Below are 24,673 nucleotides of genomic sequence, written 5' to 3'. Positions count from 1 at the left end.
CCAAGTTAAGCTGAAAATGCCCAAAACATCGAGTGGACGGGGTGGTTAATTATGTTAGAAACTATTAAGACAGAAATAAGAGTTATAAAATAAATCTTTTTATTTCAGTCACTGACTTTTGTTCTGCCTACATTAACATGTGTCTTGAGTGAGCCAATCAAAAGTGGACAGCTCAAAATCAAAGTTCACACCTGGCGTCTGAGTCTGCTCTCGCATCTCGACTGAGGGCTCGTGATCACTTCTCGCTCGCTTTGATACAAACTAGCATGCACAGATTTTCCATTTTCAAAGATCAAATGTGTAATCAGCAACCGTGAAGACTGTGACATTAACCGCGAGTTTGTGGGCAAACATGTGAGGACCCCAGCAGTCGCTCTGACCAGCACCAACCAACTTTCTTTCTTTCTTTTGGAAGCATATGTGATGAATGAGATATCGGTGCAGGGGAGTTACTGAGTGTTAGAGCTGGCTCGCTGGTCTGTAAAGCGTACAAAAAGCTTTATCGACTATTCAATGCTTGGTAGTGTCTTTTACACCTGAACACATAAGAAAATTGGCAGCCTTGCTCAGGACACATCTACACACGCTGGTAAAAGCATGCAGCCGTATCCCAGTCAGCCCAGATTACACTGAGACGTTGGTTTGAATGATCAGACGTCACTGCCTCCTTAATGCTTCTTCAGTGCTGTCTTTGAGCTGTCCACTTGCAACAGAATCACTTAGGATGCATGCTGATGCCGGGCCTGAACAGTGCCATCATTCAGGTGTAGCTGCTTTGATACTAACATTCGACGCAGCGGCATCCCAGACGCAGACAGCGGACATAAGCCTCTGTGGACGACTCGCTGCGAATCTGATCACCTGTCAGGTAGCTGTTGAAGAGCAACAGGAGACATGCTGCATTATATGTTTCACACATAGAGAGATTTAAAGAAACCAATTGTATGTGGAAATATTACTGAGCATCATTAGTACGTGTGATGGAGTCAAACTGACGTGTTGTGTGAGGAGTTGATCCAGTAATGTGACAAAGGGTTGTTCATGTCCACGTTGCTGATGTCTGAGAACTTCTCATCCCAAATACAATTCTCCTTGGAAAACAGGAAGCCGAGGAACTGGAAAAGGAGAAAAGCTTCAGATTCCAGAGTAATCTAACCTGTTCCCCCAGCCCAGCCCTTCCAGACTCCACAACGCTGTAGAACTGCTACGGGATGATTATGTATTCACTTAAACACTCCAAAAACTTAAAGGCTGCTTTCTGTTGATCATAATTTCAATCAAGTTTTTTAACACAACTGCATTTCTGCCAAAACTCAGTTTTAGCATTGATTATCAAACTCAGAAGAAGGAAGATGGTGTCCACTCATGTTGGTGCTGAATACCTCGCTGACGGTGAACTCCGGGTCATTGGTTTTTCTCATGGTGTCATCAATAAAGGTTGTCATCACCTCTCTGACTTGGTTCAGATCATTGGCCCAAGTTTCCTGATGGATGAAAAAGCCCAAAAAATCAGATATCAGACTGTGATGGTTCATTTCAAACACTTTTTTCTAGTCCCAGAGCTGTGTGATGTCAGCGAAAGAGGAAATCCATAAACATGCTGATCTCTGTATATGAGCAAATCAGAAGAAAGCCTTCTTAGCAGACTTTAGACAGAGAAGGGGAACTACATGGCTGCTTTAGATAGAGTGTAAATTAAGTAACCGTACCACAGTCAGTGTTGGGGAGTAACCGAATACATGTACCGGTGTCATTTATTTAAAATACAAAATATGAGTAACTGTATTCTGTTACAGTTATCATTTAAAAAGGTGGTATTCCAAATACAGTTACTTTGTTGAAATGAATGGATTACACGGCGGTCTTTTCCTGTTTCAATTCAGCTTAATGTTGTCATAACCAGCTGTGCAGTGGACTCAACTGCAGTAGATGGAGGTAAACGTAAAGCAAACATTTATCACTGAACCAGTGAAGGAATCACACAATTCAAAATCAGGAAACAAAATCCAGGAGCAACAAGGAGTTACTGGAACCACTCGGGCAGACACAGCAATGTGTCAACCAAAGACAAGAGGAGACTGAGATAATTACTACAAGAGGTGATGAGGCAAGTGGAAACAGGTGGGGAACACAGCAAACTAAAAGCAAAGCACAAGGAACGGCTAACTATCAAAATAAAACAGGAAGTGAGAGAACACGGACACAAGAATGAACTTAATCAGGAACATTGACAAGAGGACAGAACAGCGGGGAGAACTAAAGTCTAAATAAACTCGGAAACTAATATCAGGCATAAATACACGAAACAATATTGAAAAAGAAAAATATTTCAATAACCAAAAGTTAAAGGTCCAAATCTCCCAAACTCTGGGTAAGATGACCGAGGACCATGACAAATGATGAGACAAAGATCAGATATATGTCCTTTAAGTGGGTTTAACTGTAACCAAAGACCTCAGCAGGCATGTTAGGATGAATCCAGGCAGTTATTTTAAAGCCCTTATGTGGAGAGACGTTTATGAGTCCATATATGTCTAAAAGCTGCATGCATAGAATCACCAGAAAACTCTAATTCTGAAAGCTTCAGAAGTTTTGTTGACTTTGCCTCCAAATAACATTTAAACATTTTTATCCCTGCAAACTGTCGTTCTCACACACATGTGCACTGCTTAAAAACATTACAGCTTCGCTTAAGTACCCATCAAGACATGTACAGAATCCCTGTTCATCACACCAGGCAAATAAACCAACGCCACACTAGTTTTAAATATAATGAATGGAAGTAAATTTACCCATATCTTTGCTATGACAGTGAAAAGAAAGAGATGAATTCCACCACTCAGCTGGTCCTGGACCTGTGCTGGCTGCAGTATGATTGGTTATGTATAATCTGTTTCCTGTTTTAGCTGTTTGGCTCTTTTCCATCTTCAAAGTTTCCAAATTCTACTCTGTGTCTGCTTCCCGCATAATCCTCACCCTAAATATAGTCACGGCTTGTCCGACATGCTCGTTATTCCTTGTAGCGTGTTTACCTGTTGCTGATAGATGAGAAATCGTTGGAAATCGTGCAGGAGAACGGCCGAGGCATCCGGTTTGTCTGTGTTACTGCAGGACGGAAGAGACAGGGAACACACATTCACACGATGCCGTCAGAGCATCCTTCATCAGATCGCAATTATTTACACGAGAGGAAACGGGATCTCACCCCAGAATGAAGGCGCAGGATTCTTTCTTGAACTCGTCAAGAATCTGAGAAAAAACACAAACCCAGCATGAATGAAAGGGCTAGAAAAACAAGAACCCGTGTCTGGTGATATTATGTAATGTCATTCATTCATACCAACCTCATTCTGCTCAAACATGAGAAGGTTGTAAAATTTATGAAACTGCTCAAAGTCCAGGCGATCCTTCTTCGAGCCCACTTCCTGTGAAAGCAGAGCGTGAAAGCTGTGATCAAGCTGACGGGAGCAGCTGCAGAAGACTGGTATATTTTGTGTTTTGAAGGGGTTTAACTATGTTTTTAAAAAGGCATTCGCAAAGTGAAAATACCTGGAATTTTTCTTTCAGAGTGCGAGAGCTCGGGGCCTTGTAGTTCATCAGAGGAAGCAGCGCCTTCAGTTCCTTCAAGGAGATGCTGGAGACAAAAAACCAAGTGTGATCAGACTGGAAACCATTTAGTATTACTGGTTATAGCATGTTCAGACACTGTCCTCTGTGCAGAAAAAAGACCATTTAACATCAGGTATAGAACAGAGTTTTTACAAGTGTACGCAACATGAAATTATTCTGAGATCCAGATTACATCCACATGAAATTTTAAAGTTTCCAGGGTTGAAATGCGCAGCATCAGTAACACAGGGTAGTACTATCTGTGAAGTATTGCAGAGTAACAGAAACACGCATCGCTAAGTGCATTATGGGTAAACGGGTCAGATCACCATGTAGAACAGGTTGCCAGACTTATGTCCTGTTCTAGTCGTGATTTCATCTTTGTTCCAATTATTTTTTCATTCTGTTACATGATGAACATATTAAAGTGCTGTTTACGTGTTCCATACAATAGTTTGGACATTGAGTAATTTCAAAACGCTTGCGCTCTGAGCACGCAGGAGGGCGTGGACCACAGAGTCTCAGGAACTGAGCATGCTCTCTCCACAGTTTGTCGCTTCACTAACTCTTCACTCTTTAACTCACTTTACAAAACTTTAAAGGGAAACTTGCGTTCAGTGCGGTGCTTCCACCAGTCCCCGATGGGAGAGGAAAATGTGTAGTTAGAATAGCTGGTTTGCTAGCTACATGTTACATATAGGCAGCTGGAATAATTAGCTTCTGTTCATTTTTAAAGAATCCATATTAAACACAGCAGAGGTGGCTGAAGGCAAACAGGCACTATTACTGATGGGACCGGCGCTCGGGGGTGCAGCACACTGGTAAAACCACTGGATTTATTTTGTAAAAAATAAATAAATAAATTAGTAAGTATCATAAACTAAACAGTTAGTAGGTAATCTTTATATTTAGCATACCTGTTTGTCTTGGTCTGATTAACAGAATACATCTGCTTCCTCAGCCAGCTGGAGGGGCAATAACACAGAGAGATCAATGATCGGAGCAGTGCAGCCACAAATAACTATGGAGGGGTGTGTGTGTGTGCGTGTGTGTGTGTGTGTGTGTGTGTGTGGTGTGTGTGTGTGTGCGTGTGTGTGTGTGTGTGTGTGCGTGTGTGTGTGTGTGCGTGTGTGTGTGTGTCCTGTGAAGTCATGGAAACACAGCTGGGTGTCGGTGTGTGTCTGTAGGTGTTTGCATGACTCATATTGTTAGGTGCATCTTAACAGTATGTACAATGTTACATTTTAGAGCAAATACTTGTTAAAAGTGTAGGTTTATGTTTAGATGATGGAAAAACAAAGACCTCAAAGAGTTTACATTTTTACATTTGCAGCCCACTTCGTTAAGTTAAGTGGGCCAAACAAGTGAAACTTCACATTCTGTCACTCTAAAGATGTTTAACTACACATTCATCCCTGAAATATCTTAATATAAGATAAATATAAGATAAAGAAGTGCAGCACCTCTCAGTTTTTCTACATGATAAGGTTTCTGCTAGCTCACTGCCACAATGTGCCGTATTTGCAAAATTAATTTTATTTTTTTAAAACCAAAGTTTCTATAGTAAACAGTGAAAAACAGGAACTTTTCTGTCATTTAAATGTTTATCTGTCACTTAACAACTTTGGTGTCAGATGAAATGGCTTAGGGGAGGTGTTTAGCAGCAGGAAAAGCTGCAAAATGTGTAAAAATACAGTTAAAAGTCCAAAACTTTCTGCCATCTTTCACGTTTTCCAAAGCTGTCTCGCAGGCTGGTCTTTTCCAGGCCAGTTCTGGCCCCCAGGCCACATGTTTGACACCTCTACCTTAGGATAATGTTTTGCTTTAAACTAGAGGCAGCTATGGTTGGAGGAAATCTTCACAGAATGAATAAATGTCAGTGTGATCTTGTCTGAGGTCATGGAAACACTGCAGTGTGCATGGCTACCTCTCTATGAGCACTGGGGTCGGTGATGCCTGAGTCTCCTCCCTCAGCATTTCAAGTCCCACCAGCCATTTCTGCGCATCATCCACAGAATCAGCTGCACAGTGAGAAAAAAAGACACATTACTCAAAGATGTGTTTGTGAAAACACCAGTGGATTTGGTTATATTACATACATAACACTAAAACTACTGTTTACCCCTAAAACAAATTAGCCTGCACTGAGCACTTCCTGGAGCAACAGGTGCACTTATGCATTGAAAAACTTCAAAAGAACTTAACAGCAGGCGTGGGAAATGAAAAGAAGATGCAAATACATCACGCAAATCCACTTGGCAACTACGAGTTTGTTGTGCAGCACACACATATTTCTGATGCTACTAAATTCTGTTATAAACACTGCATGAAACATCCATAAAGCTTCACCTCCCAGACTGAGGGTGCTGAGAACAAACTGGGAGCCGTAGAAGATGGTGAAGCAGGTGCTCTCATCGTGCTTGTCCTTCCCATCTTTGAAGCGCTCAAAGTCCTTGGAGTTCCTTCCCGGACGGATCTCTCGGATCTCAGACAGGTCCACTGAAACACAGCACACGTGTTTATTTATAGCAGCTACAGTTTTTAAAGGATGTGATTTAACTTCACGACCATCATCATTACGGAAAAAGACCTGTAATGCATATTTCCAAACTTAGATTTTATTCATAGACTTTACTAAAGTAGCAATGCGTGATTTGGACTAACACTGGGCCCCTCAGTTCATCCTCTCCTTTATCAAACCTACCACAAACGGGGTGGAGCTTCTGGATATTTGGCACGCAGACTGCAGCAGACTGGGTTCGAACCACCAACTTTGCAGTTCGTAGCTGACCACCTGAGTTACAGCCACCCCATTTACCAATTATATCGCACAAACAGGATAATTAACACATCTTTTCCCCAGAGCCATGTGATAAGATATCAGGCCTCTGTGCACAGATATGATAAACTGATCATCGGGCATCGTTTTTTTATCTCCTTTTTAGGGTGGAATCACCCTGTGTTCAGCAGGTGACCCATATGCCATAAGGCTAATGCAGCGGCGTGGATTTGAGGCTATGTTCTGTGTCTTTCTCCACTGTCCCATCACATAAAGGTTAAAATATCTCAAATGCATTTATAATAATAAAGTGAAATCACACCATCAAGGAGAAATTTAGACAAAATAAACACATTGTTTTATAAACTGGTTGGATTATATGATGTAAGGTTAACTTCCTTTTTTAGCCGCAGTCATCTCTGAAGCTTCGTGAAGCTGATATTAGCGGTGTGGTTTGATATTTATTTTTATAGGGATGTTGTGATTAGTCATAGGGTCACAAAACAGAAACAGAAACGAGGCAGTGACCAAGATGGTAACATTGTGGCTTTTAAAATGCCCAAAACACTGGCTGACGTTACCGTGGTTACATACATCGGCTATATAGATACTAGGAAACGGGAAATAAGGTCACAGAGAAAGGAGTGTGGATGGTGTGGTTTAAAACATGTCACATCCTGCTTCAGATGAACCCATTTTTGAAAGTTTTGAACCAAACCTGACAGATTCTGAGCTGGAGCATCATGGTGTATGACAACAAGCCTCACAGAGGAAACAACAGTGCGACCCTCAGGTCGTACAACTGAGGCTCAAATACTTACAGACGCCATCAGTCTTGTCTGCGGTACGTGTCCACGCCACCTGACGGGTCTCCATGATGACCTGCACAGTGAGCCGCTCTGCCTTCTGCCGAAACACCGTCATGACCACGCCCATCTCCAGATCCCGCTTGATCACGATCTTCCTGTACTCCGTCATCTCGCCCTGCTGCCCCAAACGAGCCATCTCTGCAGCTGACACAGGGTGGGAGAAAGATGAAGCGTGACTTTTGAATAATTAGGAAAACGTGGGAAACATTAGTTTTTACTGGCTGAGACTATTTTAAACAACAACTAACCCATCAGTCATCACAGGCACCTTGCAGTCAGTGCGTACTAGAGTAAAATCCTCCCTGTTGTGACACATTTATGAATCCTGCAATGGCCTTTAAAGCAGTGCGTATGTTTTTCCCACAAACCTCGCCTACAGCTCCATAAATCATACTTTACTCCAGAAGGCATCACTAAATCGATCCTGCCTTTATTTAAGTTACGAAATACGATGATGAAAGGAAAAAAAAATCACGTTTTATTATTAATGTTACACCACTCGTGTTGTGTTTATTGAATACATTTGGTTGCTGTTTTACTTTGAAATGTGCAGGTCTTTAATTTGAAACTGTCTGCCTTTAGAAAAAGAAAGTATTGTTTGTTTGTTTGTTTCAATCATATAAACAATATACAGAAGTTCATTTAGCAACAAAAAGAAGAAAGAATGCCACACAAAATAGAGCTAATATTTCGATATGTGCACACGTATTTAATCCCACCCCTTTGTCAGAAGTTATTGGCCAACATTTAATCAGCTTCCTTACTGATATAATCTGCATTAACTCTGACTCCACACAACAAAACCAATACCTCCAGTTTTGAAAAGTTAATTGTAAAATCCAGTAATCATAAGCTAAACAGAGACATTCACTGAATTTCAGCGTTTCCCTTTTCTTTATAACTCATGAAGATCAGATCTTTATAATTCTTTTTGAACTGCTTTATGTTTGGACGTTGCTTCAACTGTATGCTCAAACTGGTCCACAGCTTCACTCCACGCACAGAAACACAAAGACTATTTCTGGTATTGCGCACAGTCACAGCTTGAAGTTACAAAAACACCTTTAGTTATAACTTCCTTCTCTCAACAAAAACATACTCTGAATATTACCTGGTGGCTCATTATTTTTTTGCTTTGAACAGAATCTGTGCTGTTTGGAATTTCACTATTTCAATATGAGTGCAGGAGTAGTGAGTTTGTATATAACCTGTAACCTGCAGTGTGGATGACTTGAACTGTTTTTTTTTAGAGTAAAAAGTGAACGTAATATAGTTTTATAGTTATTGCCCCAGACCTCTGCACAACAGCTTACGTAAGGTGAAACCAGTGAACAGTGGAAAATATGAAGTGATGTCTAGCAGCATTAGACTGGATTAGTATTACAATGCTAGTAATGCAACTAGCATTGTAATAGTATTACTAGTACTGCAATGCTTCTTGATACTTTGGAATGACTATATCTTATATCTTATATATCGTAGTTTTTCATCTATTATTACCCCAAGAAATGTATTTTCACCCAGTATCAACTTCATTTATTTGAATGTTAACATTTGTGCTTAAACTGCTATTACCAAATAACACAGTTTTAGTTTTATTCAAATTTAATGACAATGTGTTTTTGTCAAGAGAGAACTTCACTTCACTTATTTCATTAGTCGACTTAGATCATCACCAGAGCAGAAAATGTTTGTATCATCAGCAAAGAGTTACATTTTTAATACTTTGGACACTTTAAAAGTGTGATAAATTTGGGGCCCAAAACTGAGCCCTGGGGTACACCACAAGCAATATCCATACATAAAGAGCAATAACAATTTAATTTCACAAACTCCTTCCTGTCTCTTAAATAACACAGAACCCAGTTAAAACTATGCTTCTGACACCATAAAGTTCCAGTTTTCTTATTAATATATCATGCTCTATAGTGTCCAATGCCTTTCTCAAGATTATGAACAACCCAGCCACGTACTGCTTTTTGTCTGTGGAATTTGTGATTGAATCTAATAGCCAGATTTGATTGCCAGATTTGTATAAAGCTATAACTTTTTCTATTTTCATTCTGTCTGAAAATCGACCAGTTTGAAATGATAAATTACAGATGTAAGTAAATGGTTTTAAAATACCCTCAATGAATATCAATATCATTACAATCCAAGGATTTCGGATTTTTACTTTATTTTACAATTTCAAAAACTTTATTTTCCTCAGCAGCTGTGAGAAATATTGAATAAGGAATTCTGTCTATCGGGGTATCCAGTTTTTCCTCTGCTGTCCCAGGATCAGTGATTGTTCTTGCTAAATTTCTTTCAGCAGTTACAAAGAATTCATTAAGGCTGTTTGCTACAGCATCCATATTATACTCTTCATGGTCATTATCACTGAAATACGTGGGATGGCTATTTAGTCCAGCCCCACATTTTATAACACTGTTCAATATTTCCCATATTCTTTTAATATTATTTCTATTATTATCTAATTCCTTCTTACTATATCTAAGTATATTCATTAACTTATTTTTATATCTTTCATATCTAATTTCAGCATCTTTGCTTCTCTTTCTTAAGAAATCTCTGTATACAGCATTTTTCTTTCTTTTGCAGACCTTTTGTTATCCATGGACAGTTTGTATATTTATGTTTTTTACTAAATTGCTTTATTGGATAGTTTGAATCATACAATAACGTAAATATTCTAAGGAATTCACCATAAGCACCATTCACATCCTGTTTCTGAACATTTCATCCCAGTTCTGTTTCATTAAATCGTTTTTAAAGACATTTATTGTTTCCTTTGTTTTCACTCTTCTGTATTCTTTTTTCTGTCTAATTTATTAATCTTCTAATTCTAAATTGGAAGATAGTCACTGATGTTGTTAATCAGACGTCCACGGACTGTCTTATTCTCAATGTCATTTGAGAAAATGTCGTCTATGAAAGTTGCACAATGTGATGTGATTCTGGCAGCTCCAGTAAGTTTGGGGAATAGGTTCATACCGTACAATTTTTTTGTGAGCCATTTCTGTAAATAAACTTATTATAAGTAAGTGCTTTTCAAAGTGATAAGAAATGCAATTAAAAGATTAAATGATACCTGCTACAAAAAAGACAATAACGGAAAGACAATAATAATGGACCCAGGATTGACCTCTGTGGAACCCCTCGGTATCGGAGTGGCACCGGGGGGTGCAAGGAAAGACAGAGCAGATCCACGGGTAATGAGAATACTTGATAGGAAATAAAGACCCTCAATGAAAATGACACAACACAAGAGCCTGAAAATAGTTTTGAACTACACAACAGTTTCACAAAGAGGCAAAAGAGATATTAAGAGTCTATTCGGAATCCCTACTGATCCTCCGGATGTGTCCCTTCTTCAAACAAGAAATGTATTATGCTTTTTACTATCACATACGATTAAGAAATGTACATACTTGAGCTGAAAACAGTGAATAAATGCACGTATGGATTACTGCCCAGGACAACGAGCCATATAGTGTGAACTTTTACTTCTTTTTCAGGTGGGGAGATGCAAAACGACCACAAAGATATGAAGACATGCAAATTGGCCATAAACAGATATAACACAACCAGGAAGAGTCACAAAACAACTACTAGGAGATGCAAAATATCTGCATGATACATAGCCGGTGAAGCCAAACGACTATAGCAACATGACCGTGTGGTTTGTGGTAGTTCTGCGTGTCTTACAGTCATCTGGCTGCTTTGGGAGACTTCCGATAGCCACATGTCGCCTCAGACAATCAGCTAGTTGTGGCATAAGCATGACCGTTATGGCTGACACGGCGGTGATGACAAACAACAGAAATCACTCATTTACATCTCATCCCAGTTTTCAGACTTTATCGCTTCAGTTGAATCCAGGTCACTGCACAGGAATGTCCATGTTCTGAGCCATGTGACCACACGTTAATTCTTTCACTATTTCTGGATTCTACTTTAGCCTGAAATGGGAAGCTGACCTCACCCACGTCTTTTCTGATGAGTGGGTGCATGTCCAAACTCCAGATCTGGCGCCATTTCTATTTTTGCTTTGCTTTTTCATATCTTCGTCTCATTTGGAGCGTGTGCTAACAGAAAGGCAGCAGAAGACAAAAGGAAGTGGAAGTTGAGATCACACATGCTGCAACTCCGGTCAGTGTGTTGACATTTCAACTCATGTACATTATTACATAAGCACTCATGTTGCAAAGTGCAAAAAGCTGCAGTTTCTCTAGCTGCCTCTTGAGACTGACTCCAAAAGTGAGTGAGCCACAGATCGCCACAGTTAAACGCCTGGACTTACAGCACAAATATACATGTTTGCAGACTGATATAAAAAAAACTGACCTCTGCAAAATATTTCCCCCTTCCTAACAACTGTGTTAAGTTAGGGATGAGCTGCTGTGAGTGGCATGTGTGCTGGTCCAGGCAGCTGTAGCAGCTAGCACTCTGCTAATTCCAGTCCTGAAACTGGACTTCTCCATCATGTTTGCAGTGTTGGTGCCTTTTGGAGCATTTCTAATGGAGTTATCTTACAAATGATAATGGCTTGCTCTGTGGTATAAACAATCCAGTCAATTTGTACTTGTAGCATTCTAAATAGTCAGTTAGCATTAGCTAGCAGACGTATATGTGTTGCACCTGTACGCCCTTATGCGCTCATCTAGCGTGTACTTCTAACTCAAAAAAAGAAGATCAAAATGTAAACCCTAAGCCTCCAGAAATCACTGTGTGAAGTCGCAGTTGCTATGGCCATCTTCAATATACAGTCTATAAACAGTCCAACATCAGTTGGCTTTCAATTCAATTTGATTTTTATCACAATTATCTCAGTCCTGCTTACCGGTAAAGGTTACGTCTTTCAGTTTTAACTCAAGATGCCTGCAGACGGACAGACAGCACCTACATACCATTATCCTCAAAAGCTTTAAAATGACTTTTTAATGTAAGAAGCAAACTACAGTTAGAGTTTGCATGCCCGGGCTGCAGGGCAGTATCATTGACACATCAGAGAAATCACCAAACTGGGAGGGTGTGTTCAGTATAACACATGAGAAGCATGAGGTTTGTTGGTGTGCATGACGTAGTGCAAGCCTAGAAAAGCTTGAAAGCTTTTGTTTGTTATGCTTTTTGGTTGTTGTTAGTCTCAGGCCAAACAACGTCTCCAAGCAACCTAATATCATGGGAAAGCACATAACAGACACGCCGGTCCAAGTAGCCTACCCTACCTGCAGGGGGAGATAATACATTTAAAGCCAAGAAATCGCTAGTGATCAAAAAACTTATGAAATACATTCCAGGGTCCTTCTATGCCAGAAACGATTAAGCTAGGTGGCTAATATGTATTTACATGTGTTAGTAAAGTTTGTTTAAACTCATTATTTTCATATCGGCTTGAAATAAAATATCTCCCTCTGCTGGCACTGCAGCTAACTGCAACCTACTGTAACTTCTGCATGTAACTTCGACACGCTTTGCTGTGACACATGTTGGCACAGCTTTCACTGATGATGCTGACAAATGCCAAATAAATTATGTTAAATTTGGAATTCAAGTAATGAGTTCATCACCTAAACAATTCATTCCTGTTAAAATATCACAAAATTTTTCACTTATTTTTGTTTTCACAAAGGAAATAAAGTAAACCTATGACACATGGGGATTTTCTGTCTTCCTCTGACTGCAGATGATGGGACGCGCAGCTGTATGATAGCGAAACGGTTGTGTCAGTCGGGCCATTTATCACGATGGCAGACACGTCGAGACAAGCCGAGATGATCATAATTGTCTGTCGGCCGTTAACAAGCTTACCTCGATAGCTCATACAAGCTAACTGTATCTCCACCACACAGGTGGAGATACAGTTATGGTGGTGAGGCCTTTCGAGGATATTGTTGCTGGTGTAACAAAACTCAAAGTTGCAACAGCTAACTTTTAGCTAAAGAAGTCACTCTGAGGGAACGTAACAAGTTTGTTATTATGTAGCGGAGGAGATGCTGTCAACTCACTATGCAATGAGGTGAAGTCAGTACACTGTGAGGTAAATGTGCACTAGGAACAAGTACCCAACATGTGAAAGTTAAAAATGAAGGTGATGCAACAGTACTTTAACAAGCTTATCTCGGGAGCTAAAACTGTACCGTAAAACAAAGGTTTTTAAGGCAGCAACCTTGTAATATGCAGCCCGGTGAAAAACTAATTACACCTCATGATTTAGCAAGAAATAATCATTTTCTGTATGACTTTATCAGTCTCACAGCTCTCTGAAGCTCCCTTTCAGTCAGGCTGAGCTCAGGACTTTGACTGGACCATTGCAGCAGCTCCATTCTTTTCTTTTTCAGACGTTCTGTTGCAGATTTGCTGCTGTGGATCATCAGTAGCTGTGGTACAGACGGCCTCAAATGTGACTCTAGAATACTTTTGTACAGGGAGTGCAGAATTATTAGGCAAATGAGTATTTTGTCCACATCATCCTCTTCATGCATGTTGTCTTACTCCAAGCTGTATAGGCTCGAAAGCCTACTACCAATTAAGCATATTAGGTGATGTGCATCTCTGTAATGAGAAGGGGTGTGGTCTAATGACATCAACACCCTATATCAGGTGTGCATAATTATTAGGCAACTTCCTTTCCTTTGGCAAAATGGGTCAAAAGAAGGACTTGACAGGCTCAGAAAAGTCAAAAATAGTGAGATGTCTTGCAGAGGGATGCAGCAGTCTTAAAATTGCAAAGCTTCTGAAGCGTGATCATCGAACAATCAAGCGTTTCATTCAAAATAGTCAACAGGGTCGCAAGAAGCGTGTGGAAAAACCAAGGCGCAAAATAACTGCCCATGAACTGAGAAAAGTCAAGCGTGCAGCTGCCAAGATGCCACTTGCCACCAGTTTGGCCATATTTCAGAGCTGCAACATCACTGGAGTGCCCAAAAGCACAAGGTGTGCAATACTCAGAGACATGGCCAAGGTAAGAAAGGCTGAAAGACGACCACCACTGAACAAGACACACAAGCTGAAACGTCAAGACTGGGCCAAGAAATATCTCAAGACTGATTTTTCTAAGGTTTTATGGACTGATAAAATGAGAGTGAGTCTTGATGGGCCAGATGGATGGGCCCGTGGCTGGATTGGTAAAGGGCAGAGAGCTCCAGTCCCACTCAGACGCCAGCAAGGTGGAGGTGGAGTACTGGTTTGGGCAGGTATCATCAAAGATGAGCTTGTGGGGCCTTTTCGGGTTGAGGATGGAGTCAAGCTCAACTCTCAGTCCTACTGCCAGTTTCTGGAAGACACCTTCTTCAAGCAGTGGTACAGGAAGAAGTCTGCATCCTTCAAGAAAAACATGATTTTCATGCAGGACAATGCTCCATCACACGCGTCCAAGTACTCCACAGCGTGGCTGGCAAGAAAGGGTATAAAAGAAGAAAAACTAATGACATGGCCTCCTTGTTCACCTGATCTGAACCCCATTGAGAACCTGCGGTCCATCATCAAATGTGAGATTTACAAGGAGGGAAAACAGTACACCTCTCTGAACAGTGTCTGGGAGGCTGTGGTTGCTGCTGCACGCAATGTTGATGGTGAACAGATCAAAACACTGACAGAATCCATGGATGGCAGGCTTTTGAGTGTCCTTGCAAAGAAAGGTGGCTATATTGGTCGCTGATTTGTTTTTGTTTTGTTTTTGAATGTCAGAAATGTATATTTGTGAATGTGGAGATGTTATATTGGTTTCACTGGTAAAAATAAATAATTGAAATGGGTATATATTTGTTTTTTGTTAAGTTGCCTAATAATTCTGCACAGTAATAGTCACCTGCACACACAGATATCCCCCTAAAATAGCTCAAACTAAAAACAAACTAAAAACTACTTCCAAAAACATTCAGCTTTGATATTAATGAGTTTTTTGGGTTCATTGAGAACATGGTTGTTGTTCAGTAATAAAATTATTCCTCAAAAATACAACTTGCCTAATAATTCTGCACTCCCTGTATATGCAGTGACCCCATGGTGCCTCCACCGCGTGCTGACGGTTGGTCTGAGCGGTCTGATTTTCTCCAAACGTGCTGCTGTGCTTTATCGATAAATGTGCTTTATTTGTCCACAGGACATCTTTTCAGAAGTCTTCTGGTTCGTTCAGATGCAGCTTTGCAAACCTAACTGTTGTTTTTTTCTTTAGAACGTAGAGGCTTCCTCCTCCTGGCAACCCTTCTGAAAAAGCCGTACTTCAGTCCTTTTCTAATGGTCCTCTCATGAACACGTAGCCTGCTAACTGAGGCCTGTAGAGTCTCAGATGATTCAGTTTTTCACAGGACTGCACAGAGGCTGTGAAAAACTTTTTCACTAAAATTTAACACTTTTAAAGTTCCTTACACTGTCTGTGACTATCATGCACTTCAGCATTACATGCTTAATGTGTCTAATATTTTGTGGCTCTTTGTGGTTGTAACAATTGGTTGTCAGGGTGGTGAGAAATAGTTTTCCTGATAAAGTTCAGTTTAGAGAAGGAGAAAACCCCCCAGAACAAATAAACTTCAACTGCTTGGAGACGAGGCGGGGCACTGAACATACCTCCAACATGAACTATTTCACTTTGAGCTGCGTAAACTTTGAGGTACCTCTTGTGATGTCACAACACTGAATAAAGCACATTAAGAAATGTTAGTGAAGAGTTACATTCAAAACAGAGCATAGATTAAGAAAAAAATGGCATTTTTATCTTTACATGTGATTAAAAGTACTTTAAAGTATGTGTAAAAATCCATGATGTGCTTTCCTGTCTATGTGAATAAGGCTGAAACATTAAACTAAAGAGCATTCTTCAGTGTTCTGAGGAGAGGTGAATAATTAACTGACATAATTACACCACTATGCCCCTGTTTTTCCTACTGAAACGCTGAGTCCAGTGAAGGGACAGTCCCTATTAAGGATCTTATTTACATTAACAAATTTCCTCATACTTGTTAAGCACAAACTGAGGCCTTAGTCAGGTGAACATCCTGTATGGAAAACATTTCAGGAAGATTTGTGTTTATCTGAAATGAGGATGTGATGTTTCTTTCAGCCAAACCACCTTTGGTGCCAAAGGAATGCATTCATATAAACAGAAAGCTGGTATTTAAAGGGATAGTTTGCATGTTTTTATATTTGGGTTGTGGTTCCATAGCCAGTGCTAAAGAGGTTGGTAGGCAGCTAAGCATTGTACTGCTGTGAATGGGGTCAGCAGGTCGTGGGCGGGCTTTGGGATTGGTTAAGGCAGCAGTCCCCAACCTTTTTTGCACCACGGACCGGTTTATGTCCGACAATATTTTCACAGACCGGCCTTTAAGGTCTTCCGGTTAAATCAACAAAATAAAACCAGTACTGGTACCAAAAAAAAAGAAGATTTATTCATAACACGGGGGAAAAGACCCCGGGAAACCGAGTTAACAATAAAAATGATTAAAAAAATTACGCTAAAAACCGATAAAAACCCTGAAAACCATTAATTTCACACCCGAGCCTCAACTCTCGTGGCCCAGTACCGGTCCATGGCCCAGGGGTTGGGAACCGCTGGGTTAAGGTCCGCACCTTTTTTATAGAATTTACACCTGTTTGGAAAATCTCTATAGAAAAGATTTCAATAGAAAAAGCTATAATGCAACAATAGAGTCAGACTTTCTCTTCTTTATAGCATTTCACTGTAATTTTAAGCTGAAAACAATATAAGTACACGTGAGGGAGGTCATCATTAGGCTGAAATACCAAAAATAAACCAGTTAGAAAGATATCAGAAACTGACCATATAAACAATCTGATTCATTCATTAAAGGAAGGAATGCACCGACAGACTGAAAGACCCAAGATTAAACTAAAGTGGATGACAGAATTATTTCCATGGTTAAGGAAAACCTATTTCACAACATCTAACCAAGTCCCGAACACTCATGAGGAGGAAGGAGTATCACCGTCATCAAGAGACGCCCAGGCTTTAAAAGAAGCAGATTAAACATTGAAACGATCCTCTTTAAACTAACTAAACCGAGTTTAACCTGTTTTTACCAAGATAACGACATAACAAGAGTATGAAGCAGGTAATGAACAGCTCATGGAGGCAGTATTACTGGTGTTTACTGATGATGTGACTGCTCATGATGAACTGTGGACAAGACTGTACTCTGCTCAGATTCACACAAATGCTGCAAAACTGTCTGGACAGATCTTCAAAGTTCAGATGGACAATGAGTCGAGGCAAACTGCGAAAGCAACCCGTGCAACAGCTGAATGTTGTCCAATGGCCAAGTCAGTCACAGATCAGCCCAGTAGTTTATGCTTTCAGTTGTTAACACAGAACTGAAGGCAGAGAGACCCACAAGCAGCATCCATCCTTATATTTAAAATTATGTTAGTAATTTAGTTTTAAGCCTCTGAAAATGAGTGGCCAGTTAATGAGTCCTTGTATTTTAGACTTAAAGCTGAACGTCTACATTTTCATCACATATGTTTGATTTAAAATCCACTGCGGTGGCACGAAGAGGCAAAACTACAAAAACGACAAATTATGGACCTAACCGTATGTGTCCTTCATGCAGTTTATGAGTGCAGCTTCTGGCTCCAAAAAGTAACAGAGCAGCAGCCAGAACACCAACCGTCATGTCCCAAAACCTATATGTGGCTTTGAGTCGCTGTGCCCATCTTTTATATACAGTCTGTGGTTGTCTGTAAACTAGGCCACTGCGGCCTCAGCAACTCAGCAAGCTGCTGAGTTCAGCACGTGCAGTAAGGAGGCTGAAGGATCCAGCTCATCCTCAGCAAAGCGCGTTGGTTAACATCAATATTTGCAGCTAGGTACGAGCTAAGTCTAAAGCAACTTGTTTAAGATGCTGTGGAACAAAAGAATCATTTACTGGTGATTAGCAGCAGATATAAAGACATACATGTTACAAAAAGGGGCATGAAGATTTGCACCTTTAAGATGACACATCAGCCTGAGGTGCTGGGTGAGATGTAACACGCTACAGCTCTTTAAATCATACAGACGTCAAACTTCCTTTATGCTTTTTTTCTTGTACTCCACAAAAGGATGATTGTCTCTGTAACAGTTTCATTTTTGCCTGTGCAGTGTTTCACTTCAGAAGTATCATTTAGAATCTAAAAAAGCTTCAGTCTATTTTCTTATTGGTGTTTTTCTGCTTGTAGTTAGATTGCAGTTTTTTTCTGACCGAGCTAACGCTAAGCTGTATGTATGTATGTATATAGAACAGCTGGTTGCTTAATGTGCCACACTCTCAAATCTAGCAGTTTTTTTTAACTTGGCTGCAGGCTGAGAAAGCGAATGCCTCCTCTCACTTTCTAGCAGCAACACCTGCAAGCAGTGAATGCGCCGCAGCAGAGGAAGGAGGACAGATGTCTGTGTCCTTCGGTCTTTCTAAGTTTTACACTCGGCGTTTTTACTGGATTGAATTATCCCCGACATGAACTGTATGGCTATTGTCTTAATATTTGGGTATTTATCACAAGTCAAATAATTTCTGCAGTATAGGACAACGTTATCTCACATCTTCCTCAAAACCCCACAGGCCTACGCAGATGTGCTGCATTCATAATTTGGCTGCATTACTGAGTCCGTGGCTCGCTTTAATCCACTCACTTGTGCCATAATATAATACTACAAGTGAAAATTAGATTAGTAAATATTATAAGAACAAGTAAGAAAGAATATTACCACACATTATTGGAGCAAAGTAGAAGTAACACACAAGAAACATGGAGGTTATTAAATAGCATAATCAAAAAGGGCTCAAAAAATAAGAATTATCCAGAATATTTAAAAAAAAGATGAAGATATTGTGCTTGATAAAACTAAAGACATTGCAAATGAATTTAATGATTTCTTTGTACATGTTGGCTATAATATAGCAAAAGAAATTCCAGAGTCAAGAAATAATAACAACCTAAATAAACATATTACTCAGAATGTGTCCTCCATGTTTATTGGTGCTGTAACTCATAGAGAAATAATTAACATTGTGAAAACATTTAAAAATAAAAAGTCCACCGACTGTTTTGGTATTGACATGATATTAGTTAATATATCATATATATAGTGCAACCTTTCACATACATTTGTAATCTGTCCTTTCGAACTGGTGTGTTTCCCTCACAAATGAAAATAGCAAAAGTTATTCCAATCCATAAAAACAGAGAGAAATGCCAATTTACCAATTACAGGCCAATATCACTACTCCCACAGTTCTCAAAAATTTTAGAAAAGTTATTTGTTAATAGACTTGATAAATATATTGAGAAGCATAATCTCCTAAGTGATAACCAATATGGCTTTAGAGTGAAAAGGTCCACTTCGATGGCAGTGATGGAACTTGTAGAAGGGATATCTAATGCAATAGATAATAAGGAATATACTGTTGGTGTTTTTATAGACTTAAAAAATGCGTTTGATACAATTGATCATTCTATATTAATGAATAAACTAGAGAGATATGGCATAAGAGGGATAGCATATAAGTGGATGAAAAGTTACCTGGATGACAGATATCAATATGTTGAAATCAATAATGTAAAATCTAATCAGTTGAAGGTAACTTGTGGTGTTCCTCAGGGCTCTGTGCTGGGCCCTAAATTATTCATATTATATATAAATGACATATGTAATGTTTCCAAACTGTTAAAATGTGTATTGTTTGCTGATGATACCACTCTGTATTGCTCAGGTAAAGACCTAGAACAGCTTCTGACTACAGCGGAAAAGGAGTTAAATATATTAAAAAACTGGTTTGATGTAAATAAGTTACCGTTAAATATAAACAAAACAAAATGTATTATTTTTGGCACTAGACAAATGAAAAATGTATCTAAAATCAGGGTTAATGGAATTGAAATTGAGTGTATGAAAATAAATTTCTTGGAGTGATAATTGATGATAAGCTGAGCTGGAAGTCTCATATAAACCATGTGAAAACAAAAATGTCAAAAACCATTGCTATTCTCTACAAAACAAAGCATGTCCTGAACAAGAAATCATTATACACATACAGGGGCCATTATACAGTTGAATATAAAATGGCACAGATAATGTATAAAGCACAAAATAACTCGCTTTGCCGCAGTACTCAGAAGCTGTTTGAAGTCAGAGAGAGTCAATATGACTTAAGGGGAACAGATTTCTTTAAAAAAACAAGATAAGGACAAACATAAAGCAGAGACGTGTTTCCGTTAATAGTTATGACAGTGATTTAAAAAGGTGTAGTTCATTTTCCTTGTTTAAAAACATGTTTAAAACCAGAGTATTAGAAAAATATATAAATGAAGAATGAAAAGAGCAAAAATAATAATTCTGAAACTCTTGGTTGTTTTGCTTTGATTATGTTAATGAAATTTAATGTAATGTAGTTACTTATCTAAGGTGAAAAGTCTTTTTGTTGTTGTTTGTTTGTTTTGTTTTGTGTTGGCATAATAAGAATATGCTTCAGCCAATACCTTTTGATTAGCCTTGTCTCATGCTTTCTTGCTTTGTGGTAATCTTTATTCTGTATTCACTGAGATATTTGAATGTTAATCAATAAATCAATAAATCAAAAAAAAAAAATTAGAAGAATGAGTCTGTTTATATGCAACCCAAATATGAATGAAAAGAACCAGAGAAACAAAAACCCATTTGAACAGTAATGCAAAAAAATGTAGCTACGCATCTTTTAAAGAAAAGCGTAAAACAAACTGACATCTTCAGTTTTAGTCTGAGGACTAACAGTGCAGATCTAATGGCATTCGCTTCACTGCAGCAATATATATCAAACCTACACAAGCTCATTTTAAAGAGCTGAAGCGGCAAAGACAAACAGAATTTTGACTCATTTATTCAAATAAGTGTAACTGTTGAAGCTTTACGATAAACACATGAAAGAGATTTGATATTATTATTATTTATCTCCTCACACAGTTGCTAAATTGTTTAGGGGAGTCCAAGTCCAGGCCTCGAGGGTCGGTGTCCTGCAGGTTTTAGATCTCACCCTGGTTCAACACGCCTGGATCACATGATCAGTTCATTACCAGACTTCTGGAGAACTTCAAGACATGTTGAGGAGGAACTGAGTCATTTAAATCAGCTGTGTTAGAGCAAGGACACATCTAAAAGCTGCAGGACACCGGCCCTCGAGGCCTGGACTTGGACACCTGTGGTTTAGCCTCTTTTAGCTCATTGCTTCTTTAACAATTACACACATATGAACTTTGGATCAAACAGTTTTGAAATGCATAAAAAATAATTTAAAAAACGACCTAATAAGCAGCATCTTTTCTCTTTTCTTTTTGCAAACATCTGCATAAATGATAATAAATATGTGACATCACGCTACCAGCTGATACGACATTTAACAAATTATTTACAGTATGTTCATTTGGGGAGGGTTGCTCCTTATTAATGTCCTTAACGAGTTTGTAGTGCAGTTAGAACAGTTAGTTGCCTTATTGACTTCCATTTTAATATATTAGACTAAATTTGGGGAATAATTATCGGTTATTGATGTGGATACTGTACTTGTGTAGCATTCATTTCATTGCTTATTAAAATGTGTTTAATTTGTTAGCGATAAATATAAACATTTTGATAAAAATGTGTATTTTTATTTTCTAAAATTAAAAAAGGAACTTTTTCAGTAATATTTCACATGTATTCAAATTGTTATGTGTTTGAGCAGTAATGACCTGTTACTGTAAGGTGGATAACAAAGTCACAATAATAAATTAATCAGCTGTAAGTATCCCATGCTAACACGTACGTCGATCTGAAAACTTATTTCCATGTTAAATAGCTCCAAACAGCATTATTATCACTTTCAGATCAGGTCAAAGGTCAAATATGACATGATATGTTAAATCTTTTTATGGTGCTTTCCACATGTTGTTCTGTCCACACAGTTTTGATCTTGTAAGGATCTTAGTTTCAGAGTTAAAAGGCTTTTTGTAAATTTTCCAGCAATAAATCGTTAAGCGGGCCCTGAAGATCTCGATGGATGGAAGCCAAATTTGATCAGAAGTCATTCAAAACATTTCATGGAATTACACGCACACGTGCGAACACTTTCAAGAACATGTCCTCGTTGGCGTGGGTAATCGGGGCAGACCGCGGGGCTAAAGTCTGACCTCTGTTCACGCAGAGAATAAATGGTAAGCGTTAAAAATTCTGTTTTCTAACAGAAATGTTTTGCAGAGCCATTTCCTACGGCTGAGACACAGATTATAACTTTTCGAAGAGTAAACTTTCAAAAAGTTTACTTTTTGCTATCTAGAACACTGAGATTAGTCAGTCTGCTTAAACGCTGTTTCAACTTTCCAGTTAGCCTCCACATCTCACCTACTCCGCTCGCTGATGAAACACTTTGCGTTATGTTGTAAATACTGACTCAAGGCGGCTGTTTTACTACTCATCACATATTTAGGAAATGATTTGGAATATCAATAAACTAAATGTTCCAGTTATTTACTTGCTGCAGTATTTACAAACCGACTCCACACAGTTACACAGGACTGTGTCAGTGAATAATAAGGATCAGGTTAATATTAATCATTTAAGCAAACACGACCATAGTGAAGTAAAAGGATTATTAGCAGCTGGAGCAACGTGTTTCTGTGAACATCAGTGACTCAACAGTGCGTTCAGATCCACGAGGTGGATGCTAACATTACTGTTGGTGTTTGTTTGCATTTCGCCATCTCCCAACAATGTATTCATTCAACTTCAACAGACATCTACGGCCAAAGGCTGTGCTGTTAGAAAAAAAAGGAACAAGAGAACAGGCTAGACCCGTTAGCCCCATCGATACAATTAAGAGGACGTGCATGAAAATGTTCTCTGCATATCTGCACTTAAAAGAAGCAGCGATACAGATACGGTGACTCTGGGCTCAGTCATTTAGTTTTAACGTCTCTGCAGATGCTCTACTTTCACAGACGGCTGTGTTAGCGCTGCACAGAGCTACAGCTACGTCGTGGCATTCGTTTTTCAGTGAAATGAAAAGAATTACAAACGTGAACTATTTGGACGTTTCTTGTTTTCTTGGAACAAGGAAGGTTACGAGACTACGAGCTCTGGGACACATGCCCGCTGACCGAAGGCAATGTCCAGCTATTTATGGTCCATTTGAGTCTTTTTCTGGTAATTTGGTGTCTCATTGTTTCTCACGGCAACCCAAACAGAAATCTTATTTTCAGTCCTTGAATTTCTTTAGAATTTGTTCATGTCTTGTTGATGTCATTTGCCTCTCATAGAAGATGATTTGTGTCTCCATCTGGATATTTATACTATATTTATACAAAAATAGGCATGCTATGAGCAAGAAGAATAAAAGACAAAAGACTCAAAAACAACCACAACGCATGTAAAATGAACAAATAGTATAAAATACATAGCAACTCTGCCCATAAGGACCCAAAAAAGAGACACGAAATGAGGAAAAATAGACTAAATATGACAAAAAAGACAAAAGAAGCAAAACCGCAGAGACACAAGATGACAGACAAATCTCCACAATAACCACAAAACAGACAAAACCATTAAAAGGAGGCAAAATGACCCAAAAGCAATCCAAAAAGGGCAAAAAGTGCCACAGTGTGGCAAAAAGGACTTAAAATGAGAAAAGCAAGAGACACAAAATGACAAATGATGCACAAAAAGAAACAGAGATGCAAAATGACTCCCAAGGAGACACCGAATGACCGTAGATGGACACAATAATTAAAGCGATACACAACAAAACAAAACAGACACAGTATGAACTCAAACTGATCATCACTGAGGAAGAAAAAGAACCAGGAAATTGAGAAACAATTTGAGACACAAGACGATGATCAAGATGCAAACTGAAGAGAAAATTATGTTCAGATATTCCTGAATAAATTTAACTGCGAACCTGCGATGAAGTCAGCGCCCTGTCTGTGATATACTCCACCTCTGCAGTCAACACAACGGATGAAACTTCAGTCGCTAAGAAAATGTGTCATTAAATTACAGCTCCTCATACAAACGTTGGTGATTATAAAGGGAAATCTTGATGTAGCTGCTCATCTGGCTCACGATCCGTGTGTGAAGCACAAACAGAAAGTGATGCGTTTTCTTGGTTTGGTGTGAGAGAATGACAGAGACAAACCGGTGACCTTGTGTTAGACCCATTACATGCACACTGACTGTAAACTTCATTCAGTTCTGACCCATACTGTAGGATAGTTAACGATTCTGTGAGTTGTGGACAGGTGGATGGTTTGATATGGCATCAGTATAACTCACATTCTGGGTTTATTGTGTTCTTTGTTTGTTTTTGGTCTTTTCCCATGCAGGAAAGGCATCTTTTGCATAACTCTGGACAAGATTGGTGGACATTTGGGCATAAGGTCCCAGCACTACTGGTGCACGCATGATAGGTAG

General features: G+C 39.1%; 1 protein-coding gene across 2 annotated transcripts in view; it reads right to left on the bottom strand.

Annotated features, from left to right (window-relative positions):
• Positions 1–24,673, bottom strand: part of plcg2 (phospholipase C, gamma 2) — a 45,880-nt gene that overhangs the window by 18,992 nt on the left and 2,215 nt on the right. Inside the window, exons 2-12 of one of the 2 annotated variants that reach the window (XM_005449213.4) lie at positions 7,210–7,401; positions 5,959–6,108; positions 5,537–5,630; positions 4,527–4,574; positions 3,550–3,634; positions 3,345–3,425; positions 3,206–3,249; positions 3,033–3,105; positions 1,383–1,484; positions 997–1,115; positions 787–872 (exon numbers count right to left, since the gene is read on the bottom strand). In XM_005449213.4, the coding sequence (XP_005449270.1) occupies positions 787–872; positions 997–1,115; positions 1,383–1,484; positions 3,033–3,105; positions 3,206–3,249; positions 3,345–3,425; positions 3,550–3,634; positions 4,527–4,574; positions 5,537–5,630; positions 5,959–6,108; positions 7,210–7,393 (1,066 nt within the window). In that variant the 5' untranslated portion in view covers positions 7,394–7,401. Of the gene's footprint in view, positions 1–786; positions 873–996; positions 1,116–1,382; positions 1,485–1,921; positions 2,044–3,032; positions 3,106–3,205; positions 3,250–3,344; positions 3,426–3,549; positions 3,635–4,526; positions 4,575–5,536; positions 5,631–5,958; positions 6,109–7,209; positions 7,402–24,673 lie in introns of those variants that run through there. The other variant, XM_005449214.3, reaches the window with a different exon arrangement.

The sequence above is a fragment of the Oreochromis niloticus genome, linkage group LG7, assembly GCF_001858045.2.
Source record: "Oreochromis niloticus isolate F11D_XX linkage group LG7, O_niloticus_UMD_NMBU, whole genome shotgun sequence".
Lineage (NCBI taxonomy): Eukaryota > Metazoa > Chordata > Actinopteri > Cichliformes > Cichlidae > Oreochromis > Oreochromis niloticus.
The sequence above is the reverse complement of the archived record's forward strand: the minus strand, read 5'-3'. Positions and strand labels throughout refer to the sequence as shown.